This window comes from Eptatretus burgeri, chromosome 5 (genome assembly GCF_056783735.1).
Source record: "Eptatretus burgeri isolate ZD-2024b chromosome 5, Ebu_testis_v1, whole genome shotgun sequence".
NCBI lineage: Eukaryota > Metazoa > Chordata > Myxini > Myxiniformes > Myxinidae > Eptatretus > Eptatretus burgeri.
Window position 1 is genome coordinate 105,871,907 of NC_140965.1, and position 12,020 is coordinate 105,883,926.

The 12,020-nt window shown below is 41.4% G+C and overlaps 1 protein-coding gene across 5 annotated transcripts in view; it reads right to left on the minus strand.

Annotated features, from left to right (window-relative positions):
• Nucleotides 1-12,020, minus strand: part of LOC147027110 (BMP/retinoic acid-inducible neural-specific protein 3-like) — a 286,980-nt gene that overhangs the window by 211,171 nt on the left and 63,789 nt on the right. For all 5 annotated transcript variants that reach the window (XM_085883275.1, XM_085883279.1, XM_085883277.1 and 2 more), the window contains exon 3: nucleotides 2,540-2,733. In XM_085883275.1, coding sequence (XP_085739401.1) covers nucleotides 2,540-2,733 — 194 coding nt within the window. The remainder of the gene's footprint in view (nucleotides 1-2,539; nucleotides 2,734-12,020) is intronic.

Consider the following 12,020-nt stretch of genomic DNA (forward strand, 5'->3'; position numbering starts at 1 on the left):
CCCGTGATGTACCAAAGTTTGTTCACGACATTAAAACAAATTGGGATCTCAGGGGTTCTATGGAGGGGGGTTGCCCCCCATAATATATATTTGCTTTCTTTTCTGAAACCACATGCAGTTTCAATGAAACTTGATCACAACCTTTATCACCAGTAATGTGCCAACATTTGTTCACATTAAAAAAAAAAAATCTAAAAACATCCAAATGTATTTACTTTCTTCTCCATTAAATATTTTGGGTATCATACATGCCAACCAGTGGTTTCCTGGTTATCTTATCCAGCTGCTACTAAGTGAGCGCCCAGGGGTATTTCCCCTTTGTATAATGTCTCCGTGAGGTTCTTTGTCATCATTCCTGTAGGTCCAGCTATCACTGGTACAACTTTGGCATTCTTCAGCTTCCAGGATCTTCTCACTTCATTGTTGAGGTCATGGTGTTTGGTCATTTTCTTTATTTCTGCATCGTTTAGTCAAATGTCACTGATACAAACACCTCAATCAACAATGCCTTCTTTTCTTCCTGGTACCCAAGTGTGATATCTGTTCGCAATGCTTTGTTTTCAATGTTCACACTCAATAGGATCATTAGGTCGTACATGAGCGGGAGGTACTTCCACGTTTTCAGTGATTGCTTTTGGTTCATGTTCCCGCAAATTTTCTGGAACTGCGACATAAAAGTTTTTGCAGATGTGCCAGCGGATTAATTACAAACTCCGTTGTGTCATTGTGTGTACAGCTGTTCTGACATGAGTTTGTTTTTGTGTGTGTGCATGTTCGGTCATTAAACATGACATCTCATTGTCTTTCCTAACCCCACCTACAACCCTCACCTTTATCTCTTCTTCTGTTTTATTAAATGTCTCTGTCTCTCTCTCTCTCTCTCTCTCTCTCTCTCTCTCTCTCTCTCTCTCTCTCTCTCTCTCTCTCTCTCTCTCTCTCTCTCTCTCTCTCTCTCTCTCTCTCTCTCTCTCTCTCTCTCTCTCTCTCTCTCTCTCTCACACCCTCCTCTCATCCTTCCCTCCCACAGTATAGCAATGGTTGGTGAGGAATAGCTCTCCCCACCTCCCCCTCCCCTTCCTTGCCCTTCCCCTTTCCGAGCTTCCCCCCCCTCCTTCCTCTCTCTCTCAACCCCCCTCCTTAATACATCCCGTAAGTGAAGTGACGGGATGTATTTGCTCGCAAATTAATATGGGAGCAGAATTATAACATGGACCACTAACTCGCATGAGAAAGTAAATAATCACAGAACTTGTCAACATAATTTGGCCACATCGACTGAAAAAAACCCCAGTATAAACTCGAAAGCATCTGACAATGCAAAGCCCATCCACATCTGCTTTGTATTCAGACGTCTTCTTCGTCATCTTCTTCTATATGCTAAACGTGACGAAAAAAGGCAAAACATTTTTTTTTACGATTTTAGGCAATCTTGACCTTTTGATCTAAAAAAAACAAAATAAAAAAAAACAATCCGCTTCTAGCTTTTGATTGGTGAACCAATATGCTAATTCTTAAAATGAACGATTTTATGTTATTTGACCTTTGACTTTTTGACCAAATTATTAATTTGTCTTCTTTATATTCTCATAATAAAACTGTAAAATTCAAATTTCAGACAAATTGGATGAAAATTGATGATTTTAAGAGATGCTACCTTTGCCCTTTTGCCCTTTTCACACTATTATTAATTTGTCTTCTCCATATTCTCATAATGAAGCGTTGTTGAAAATTTGATATCAAAAATTCTCAAAGGGTAAAAAAGTTACAGCCCAGGCACACGAACGTGCGCACGCACACACACACACACAAACACGATTGCAAAACGCCATCTTCTGCTGCACAGAGGGTGAGCTAATGAGCCTAAAACAAGACAAGTAACAGACATTTGGTCAATAAATAAAGCAGTCTTGAAGGGAACTAAAATCTTTTAACGAATAAATAATAGTAACCATGTGTGCGTGTTTGGTTCTTTTCACTAGAACACTTAAATAAGACAAGTAAACAATGGCTTTCCCTGGAAGTAATTTTTTATGTTAAACTGTCTCCCTGCATAAGTTCACAAAAAGTTGTGAAGAAATTTGTTTTCTGTGTATCAACTCTTTCTTTGGACATCTTATCCCACAAGTCAGAGTGAATAGGTGGAGACCGAGAGTAGCAATGTTTGCTTCTTCAAGCATAGCTCAGATCTTTAGATTAAAGCCATGGGGGAGAAAAAGAACAAATTTAGAAGCATTTGTGCATGCATTATAGCAATAAGCAATCATGAAAATAAAATAGTTGAAAAAGTGTTATTACACGCAATTAAACACGTGCCGCATCAGCAGTTTTATAGGCCAAAGGAGGTAACACACTTATTCCCATTGGTCAAAACATCTTCAAAGCAGGTAGAGGATCAGCAACTTTCCTGTTTTATCATGCAGAAACAGCAAGCATCGCACCTGAGGTTGCTATAATCACGGGTGCTGTTCATCCATGGCGATTAAATAGCTGCTGGCTTTCTGCCTTGAATTGCAATACCATTGGCACTCCAGTTTCTCACCTCCAAGCGTGCCAGTCACCACATAGTGCGTGCCGTACTTCCGGATGAATCCTTCGAGAAGCTGGGCCTGGCCTGGCCTGCGTCCCAATTCCTGCAAAGCTCGCACAAACTCTGGCGCTAGGGGCATGGGTGCTGGGGGGGTATCAGGACGCTGCTCCACTGCAAGGTTGCTGACCCTCCATCGTGCAAATTCCCTGCAGCAAAAAGTTGAAACATTACATATGTAATGACACAAGATTCATGATACTGCAATTGGCAAACTTCACACATAACATAACAATATGAAAATGAAAAAAATAGCGAACAGGTTGCATATTTTGCATTTTACAGGTGCCATGTCTTAAAATGTACGAGTATATTCAGTTTCAGGGTCTGCATATTGAATATGATAGGATTGTCGGGGGAGCTCAGAGAGAGCATTGTCTCTGAGCTGTCCAGTCTGGGTGTGAATCCCAGCCAGACTAAAAGGCCAAATCCTGGCATTTCACTTGGCAGGGAATTGCATCTCTGAGTACGCCATCCTTTCGAGGGGACATTACACCAGCCGTTCCATGTTTGAGCAATCACTTGAGGATGTTAAAATATTCCATAGCATCCTTCAAAAAGAGAAGGCACATTGTGTGTCAATAATCTTTCTGCCTTGCCTCATTAACTTCAGCTGCATTATCAAGATTATAAGCATATAATTGAGGAACAAAACGTACGTTTGACATGCGCTCAGATGGGATTGCCAAAAATGTCAATCTCAATAGTGCAGTTTCCTATGACATCAGAGTAACACATCATTTGCTACACAGGTTTGTATTATTCAGGAAAATTCTGAGCCTGAATTTGCTTCAACGATGAGATGGGAGTTCAGGTGAAGAATGTTAGATCCAGGCTCGACTGGAAATTAACTCAAGGGACAGTTCTAAAAGACAAGTTCAATACAAAATAACCTGCTTCGTCACTCTGGTTTCTGCATTCAAGCTTCATTGGAAAAGCGCCACTGTGACTGTGCTGTTGATAAGTGATCGCCATTAGAATTACCTTCTCATACTTGTGCCATCAAAAGCACGTGAATCCATGATGCATATCCATGGCTGGATAAAGAGCAGAAACTGCTGTTTTCGGTGTAGATCTGTGTAAAGATCTTTCCAATTCCTCAAGGAAGAATCCGAATATGGTTGAGATTTATTTGGTGATACTTAACCATTGCAAAGATCTGTATCCAAGTTATGGAGTTTCCAGAGTTGATTTAATCATCAATTGACTTTTCAAGAAGACATTTGCATTTCACTCATCAGATACCATTTTACGAAACAAAAAAGATAAACAAAGTGGAAGAATCAATCCACACCATTACATTTCAGCGGGTGATGTTCATGAGACAATGAAAGAAACACCAAGAAGCTAGTAGCTGGCACTTGCCAAGCCAGCTGGTCCTTATCAACAGTTTTGAATGGTGTGCTTACACCACTTGGTGAACGCTCTGCAAGAAACTTGATAACTGAACACACCCCAGATTTCAAAAATCGATGCACATCAACTTCACAAGCCAGACCTTTGGTTATCCATGGCTTGTGCCAGACAGTTAAACATTTCTCCATTAAATTACAAGTGCAGTAAGGGTCCACTTTATATTTATTACGAAAAATTAATACACAGTGGATTCTGTAAGCCTGGTGTTGGCTTAGTGGTTAGGGTGGCTGGCTTGGGATCTTCAGGTCCTGTGTTCGATCCCTGTTGGCTGCTGAATTAACACCAGGTGGCATTGATGCAGCCTGTCATCCTTCCGCAGTCGGCAAAATGAGTACCAGTGTACTGGTATGGGGCACAGCATCAGCGGTACAGCCACGCCCTAATTAAATGATAGCTACCCGGCAGTCAAGCTGCCATATGCAAGAATAAGTAGTAGTGGTTGATTCTGTTTTCTGATGCTACTTTCTGCTAACAACAACAGGCTAATGACCACAAAATAAAACTCGTTGATGCAAGGAGAAACTGCAGGGAATTAAAAAAAAAATATAAAACACATATATGTGCTGCATACTAAAGAACAAGAAAAATATAACATGTATGTTGGTTTACACATGAGGTTGATTTGTGCTACAGTCGTGTGAGGTAGGAGGGAAGAATAGGACAGTTCGGTTTGTTTTTTTGATGCAAGATCTAAGGCTGGTAATGGAGCTGCCACTCACACTTGGACATAGAGATGAGACAACACAAGACTATTAGATGAGACAAACATAGTCACCGAGTTTGGGGGAAGTGTCATCACTTCGCAGGATACTCTGGGTTCCAGCGACGTCACATCAATGGCACCGCTTTTCTCACCGCACACAGCGGGCATTTCCTCTGGAAGAATTTCCTCCTCCCCATCGATGCCAACCTATGGCGAGTGTCTGTGCTCTATGGGATCTTTTTGAAATGCTGAACGTGAAGCGAGGAAGCAGCACATAGCATTTTTGAAGTCTTTCTTATGACTCAGCTGGGGTTTGAACCGTCGACCTCCCAGACTCGGAGTAGACACTCTAATCATTATACCATCGACTCTGGTATCATGGCATACCTGCCATTCAGCTGTAGGATCTACGTTCAATCCTTTATCGGGTCAAACTTAATTAAAACTTCCGTCCTGAAGCAGTACCAGCAGAAATCATTACATCTTGCAAGCCACCAACTTTCCAATGAAGATGTAAATTCAGCTGTTACATCAACATGTATGATCTGTACCTTCAAGATCCTGCAGTACATTTTGAAGAGTAGGCCATTGCGTGACTAAAGTGCCCTTTGGACCAATTTTATTGATATCAATGTGTGTGATATTTCATATTTCAGCTGGTGGTTATGTACAGCATCAAGAAAAAAAAAATCGAATGGGATGTTGAGGCCGAAGCCCATGAGGATGAGCCACATTCCATGCTCATCAATGTTTCAGATGAAGGTCACATATGTGATGGTCTCTGGGTAAGAAGTGTGCCAAGGCCAAACTTAGGATTGCAGAGAATGACCAGCCAGTACGTGGCCTTGGAAGCAATTTTAGAAATGTCAGCAGCAAAAACATATCTTTACAGATAGTGATTGATAGAGATGCAGAAACTGGACCTTCTTTTTTGCAAGAGTTGACCACATAATAATATGGAAGAGTTGCTCAGCTGATACTCATTAAAGAGGAACAAGGTGAAAACACGTCATTTGCTGGGAATGAAGGTCTTGTTCCATGTTTGGGATGAGTGTAATATTTTATTGCAGCTCAGTATAGACGATGCAGTAATGTTTACACAGTCGGTCACTGGGTTTTAAGATTTGGCAAAACTAAATATTAAAAGTGCAGTGCAGTTATCAACAGAGAGAGAGAGACAGACACACAGTTAGACAGTCAGAGACACGAGTGGTAGCTGACATTAGAGGTAGCTAACACTAGAAGAATAGTTGAGACCGACTATGCCGCACTGAGTGATACCATTTGCTAAAATGTGATTGGGGGAGGGGAGTTGGGGAAGATAATCCAAGTATGGAGGGAAACATTTATGCCATTGGCAGAGAGCTCTACAGGAGAAGATTGGTACCAGGCAGCATAAAAAGCTCGTGAGAAGGCGAATGAAACGTTCGATGCAGTTTTTAGTCAAAATACTAGTGCAGCATACTGAGTCATGACTTTCACCTTATCGTGCTGGATTTCAATTTGAATGAAGCTTTCTCAAAACCAAATCCAATGATCATATCCTGACCTCAGCTTGTTTGAGGTTCAAAGCATCGATTCACTGCTGGGTCAATATCAGTAGAAGTTTATGCATGGAGTAGTGTTGAGGGTGGAAGCTTCTTTATTACCTTGCACTTGCACAGTTTGAAGAACCATGGACCCTGGCAAATTATCGAATATCCTTACACAATGATAAACCTTTTGGTTAATATTCAACATATTATTTATAGCAGACAATGGATGTGTTATTGTTGTGGTGCCGGGTTCAGTGGCGAGGAACGACCACGAAACGGAGCAATAGGGCCGTCTCCCACAGAACACCCGGAATTAAAAGGTCGTCACCCCGGATAACTCCGGAGTCGACGGGTCACTTAAAGGACCGTGGTCACCAATATTTTGACGGCGTGAGGTCGGGTCCACTTGTCTATTCCAATTTACCTAAGTACTCACGCCGTCTGGCTCCCGGGGAAGCCACACCCTCGGCCGACTCTGTCCGAACCGAGTCGCATGTACCGATTCGGGTCTGGCGTAATTGAGAGGGAGTTAGCAGAGCCGCGCCGGTCACAATGACAACTTACAGCACAAACGGCCTAACTACTTCTCAAGACCGCACCATGCTGGGTCAATGGTAGAAACGACAGGCAACGAGCTGGTACATTTAACATGGGTTTACTTTACAATAATAGGGAAGGGAGACACAGAGCAGACTTAATCACAAATATAATATGCAATGTACAGTGAGCAAAAAGCACTTAACAATTCTACTTAACAGACTGGTGCCACACACACCACACCCAAAAAGAAATGGGGCCGGGTGGCCTTTATTTGGCCCTTCAGCCCGGGAGGATAGGCGAGCTGAGAGTCAGAGTCTGGCCGGGTACCTGTCCGCCTCGTGTGGTTTCTTCGAGACAAGCAAACCAGGATGGGACCAGCTGCGTCGAACGAACCAGCAAGCACAGGACCATGGAACCACCGATAAGAACCCCCAAATCAGACACTCCACAAACGAAGCGAGGACCCCTGGAAAAGACCACAGAACAAGACCACAGACGACGATGACTCCAGACCAAAAGACCAGAGGGCAAAGAGCAAAAAGCCCAGACGACGACAACGACGACTCTTTTTCTCCTCTGACAATGCCAACCCAACTCCAGTGAACACTCAGGGGAGCCTGGCGATTCTTATCCCTCCCCCAGGCAGGGTGGGGTGACTGGTCCTCGGAGGTAATCTTTGCCCTGATTGGACAGAGTTTCGTGGGGTGATGTTCTGGCCATCCGGGATTGGACAGGGGGAACCCCTCCTTTCCTGGGCAGAGTTGCTGTTCTGAGGTGAGGAAACCTCTGCCCATGTCCGTGGTTGAACACAAGTGGGCAATGGTGTTGACGGTGCGAAGAAGTGAAATCTGGGCGGGCGAAGCGCTTGTTCGCCCGCAGAGTGGGAGGAGGAGTGAAGCGAGGGTTTTGTTGGCGTTGTGAGGCTTCGAGTTGTAAAAAAAAAAACTTGACTATGAAAGAAACTCGCAACGCACACATGAAATTCCCATTAGACATAAGGGACGTGACCCTAACTATAAACACATACTTATCGAAATAACTAAGCTTAGGGACTGCTGTCTGTTTGAGTGCAAATGGCTTCCAGATTCGTAACATTATAACCATTCAAAGGAGAGTGAAAATGTTGTTGTTTTTTAAAAACTAATTTTTCATACACAGTTAAGAAATCCACAACTGTTCGCCACAGTATTTATTTTCTCATCTATTTTCGGCTTTTTGCACAAATAATCTTGCCAAAAATATGGCATTCTCGACTCTATGACACAATGGTTGGAGCATATACTCCGAGTCTTGGAGGTGAGAGCACATTGTCTGAGTCGAGGTCAGCTGCTCAATTCTGAAACTGGTCAAGACATACTCCAAAAGACCTTTTAAATGGTACATGCTACTTCCTCGCTTGATACTTTCTCGCTTAAAGGATAGAGCATGTGTAGACTCCATTGGTTGGCATCCATTTGGAGGAAGAAATTCTTCCTTAATTTCCCTGCTGAGATCCAAAACAAAATGATGTCATAAATGATGGTGTCGCTGATACCCTGCGTGCTCTGGGAAGTGATGTCTCTTCCCCAAAGCTACTACAGTGGCTGTACAGTTGTCTGAAGTCAAGTCGGGTATTGTCTCATGTATTTATAAACAAGAGTGTACCTGATTTCTGTTGCAGCTCATAAATGAGCCTTTGACCGTGTGGAAAATGATAAATATTGCACTCGTAAGCTCAGGATGATGCAACAGGTAAAATGCATCTTTTGTTTGTGTATCAAGAAACAATAACATTTTTACCTTCGCATTCTGCGAAAGGTTATGTTTTGGTCGGCGTGTATTTATTTATTGGTAATCTTGTGATTCGTATAACTCAAAAAGTATTAAACCCAATTGCATGAAATTTGGTGGGATGATTGGTTATTAGCCAGGAAGCATTCGATTAGATTTTGGGATCCTTCGGGTCAAAGGTCAAGGTCAAGGTCACAAAAAGGTCAAAATCGTCTTTTTACGATAACACGGTCAATTTTTATTCAATTTGCATGCAACTAACGCCAAAATGTTCAGAATTCAACGCCTCATCTTGTGATATGCAATACGACACAATGACGCCCATACTCTTGTTACCGGTTAGGGGTCAAAGGTCAGGGGGGTCACGACCTTGAAAAATATGCGGTTTTTGTCATAACGCGGTCAATTCTAGTCTGCTTTACATGAACCCAGCACCAAAATGTTCAGAATTTAATGCCCAATCTTGTGACACAATGACGTCATAACACATGTCACCGGTTGGGGTAAAATGTTGGGGGGTGGGGGGGTCACGCCCTTGAAAAATATGCGGTTTTCGGCATAACTCAGTCAATTCTTATTCGATTTGCATGAAACCAGCATCAAACGAGATTACCTTCTCTTGTTGAAACGTTGTATTCTCCGAGCTTGCGAGTGAAGACTCGCCAAAACGACGTGAGTTGATTGTTGTTTAGTCCGTAGCCCCCGAAAGTCGGGGGGGGGTCATGACATTATAGATATGTGGTTTGTGTCATAAGACCATTCATATGAAACCAGTTCCCCACACTCATACCAAGAACAAAAAAAGTAGTGGCGGCGAAGGTATGCGCTCTATGAGTGCCCATTCTAGTTCTCATTGTTTTGCTTGTTCGCTTCAATTTTGAGAGAGCTTCACTGTGATCAAAATCCAGCACGGCATGGCCCACATGATGATCCTGATATGATAACGAGAGCAGTTGTTGCTCGAATTTTCATGAGTGTTTTAGTTATAAAATACTGCAAGGAAAGTGCTTCTGGTGAACAATGGCAGTTTAGTCACAGTCCATAGGTGTGCATTAAGTAATTGTGTGTTGTATGAAAAATCTTGCATGCATTTTATTCTAATTTGAGAAGGCGATTTGAAAACTGAAGGGAAGTGTCACGGGGTCATGTAACAATGGAGGCATGGTGGTAAAAGCATTCACTTGAGAGAGGTTGCAGACTAGGATGTTGCAGTGAAAGAGAAACCTGGCTTTCAGTGCTTTGAGGCCTTTAGGAAGTTGCAGGGCTCTAGCATTTGTCATATATTTTGGTTTATTTTATGAAAAAGATATTTTGGCAGGTTTGGTTGTAAAAGTCATGCCAGTCTCGAATGTCAACACTTCCCTCGCAAAGACATTTCATATCTCGTACAGCCTGCATTTAGTTCCTTAAATGGTTCCCACTTTGTATTTATGACCCACATTCACCATAGTAGCAAGCTCATATAAAATGATCAAGTTAACTGAAAATATAATAATTACTATCAATAACCAAATACAGTATGTGGTTGAAACAGCACATTAAAAACATTGTACGAACAAAGGTGATAAGTAAAACAACAAATGGCTTTACCAAAATCACTGTTGCTGTAACTGCAGCTGTACACTCTGAGAGAATTGGGACCGATACAGGCATAATGCGGTCGTACGCATCCTGCCAATGTGGAGGGAAAAAATCACATGACTGCACCAAGCAGATGGTGAGACCCAATGTGATTTTCATCATCTTGGGTGTTAGAGTGGGTACAAACAGCTGTATATGAGGGTGGAGTGAGCGAACAAATTAAATGATGTCATTATTTTGTGAGGAAGAAATATAAAAATGTTATTTTTCTGTTTATAATATATACCCAGTGTACAAAACATTTGGAACACCTTCCTAATATTGAATTTCACCCCCTTTTGCCCTCAGAACGGCCTCAATTAGTCAGGGCATGGACTCTACAAGGTGTTGAAAGCGTTCCACAGGGATGTTGGCCCACGTTGACTCCAATGCTTCCCACAGTTGTGTCAAGTTGGCTGGTAGTGGATCTCTACTCCAAATTGCTCGTTCATCTCATCCCACAGATGCTCAATTTGATTGAGATCTGGTGATTGGACAGGACACTGCAGTAAACTGAATTCACTGCCATGTTCGTGGAACCATTCATGGATAATCCTAGCCCTGTGGCATTACGAATTATCCTGCTGAAGAAATCCATTTGTAGATGAATACACTGCTGCTATGAAGGGATGCACTTGATTGACAATGATGTTCAGATATCCTGTGTCATTCAAACATTGCTCCACATTTATCAAGGGGCCCAATGTGAGGCATGAAAACACACTCCACATCATCACACTAACACCAGCCAGCAATGTTGACACACGGCATGATAGATGCATGTACTCATGTGGTTTTCTCCATACCCAAGTCCTCCCATCAGTGTAAAACAGCAGGAACTGGGATTAATCAGACCAGGCAATGCTTTTTTCAATCCTCCAGTGTCCAGCGTTTTTAGATCCTCGTGGAGGATCTCTAAGTCTTATTCACGTTGTTGTTTTCGTGGAGTTTTTGTTTCACAGCCTACAGTTTTCATCGAAACTTCCTGCAACTTGGCATATATATATATATATATATATATATATATATATATATATATATATATATATATATATATATATATATATATATATATATATATATATATATATATATATATATATATGTAAAATACCCTGCGCAGACAGTAACCATCTCCGATTTTGAAAATTCCTCCTAGAAAAAAAGTTATGACATTAAAATATCTCTGCTAATGGAAATCACCGAAAAAATTATCTCCGAAACGAGGCAAGCTTTTTGAATTCTGTTTGCGGGAATCGAACAGGGCATTAGCAGAGATGAATTGTCGTATATATATGACACATCACAATGACGTCATATCAATTTTTATGACGTCATTCCTATTTTTTGACATTTTTTGTTTCACAACCCAGAGTTTTCATCGGATCTTCATGAAACTTGCCATGTATATGCAGAAAGCCCACGCACAAGCAGTAACCATTTCCGATTTTGAAAATTCTTCCGAGAAAAAAAAAAAAACTTAAAGTCATAATATCGCAGCTCATGGAAATCGCCTATACCATTATCTCCGAAACTAGTTTGTTTCATAGCCTACAGTTTTCATTGAAACTTCCTGAAACTTGGCATATATATGTAAAAATACCCTGCTCAGACAGTAACCATCTCCGATTTTGGAAATTCTTCCAAGAAAAAAAAGTTGACGTCATAATATCGCCGCTAATGGAAATCGCTGATACCATTATCTCCGAAACGAGTCAAGCTGTTTGAATTTTATTTGTGGGAATCAAGCCGGGCATTAGCACAGATAATTTGTATATATATATATATATATATATATATATATATATATATATATATATATATATATATATATATATATATATATGTATAT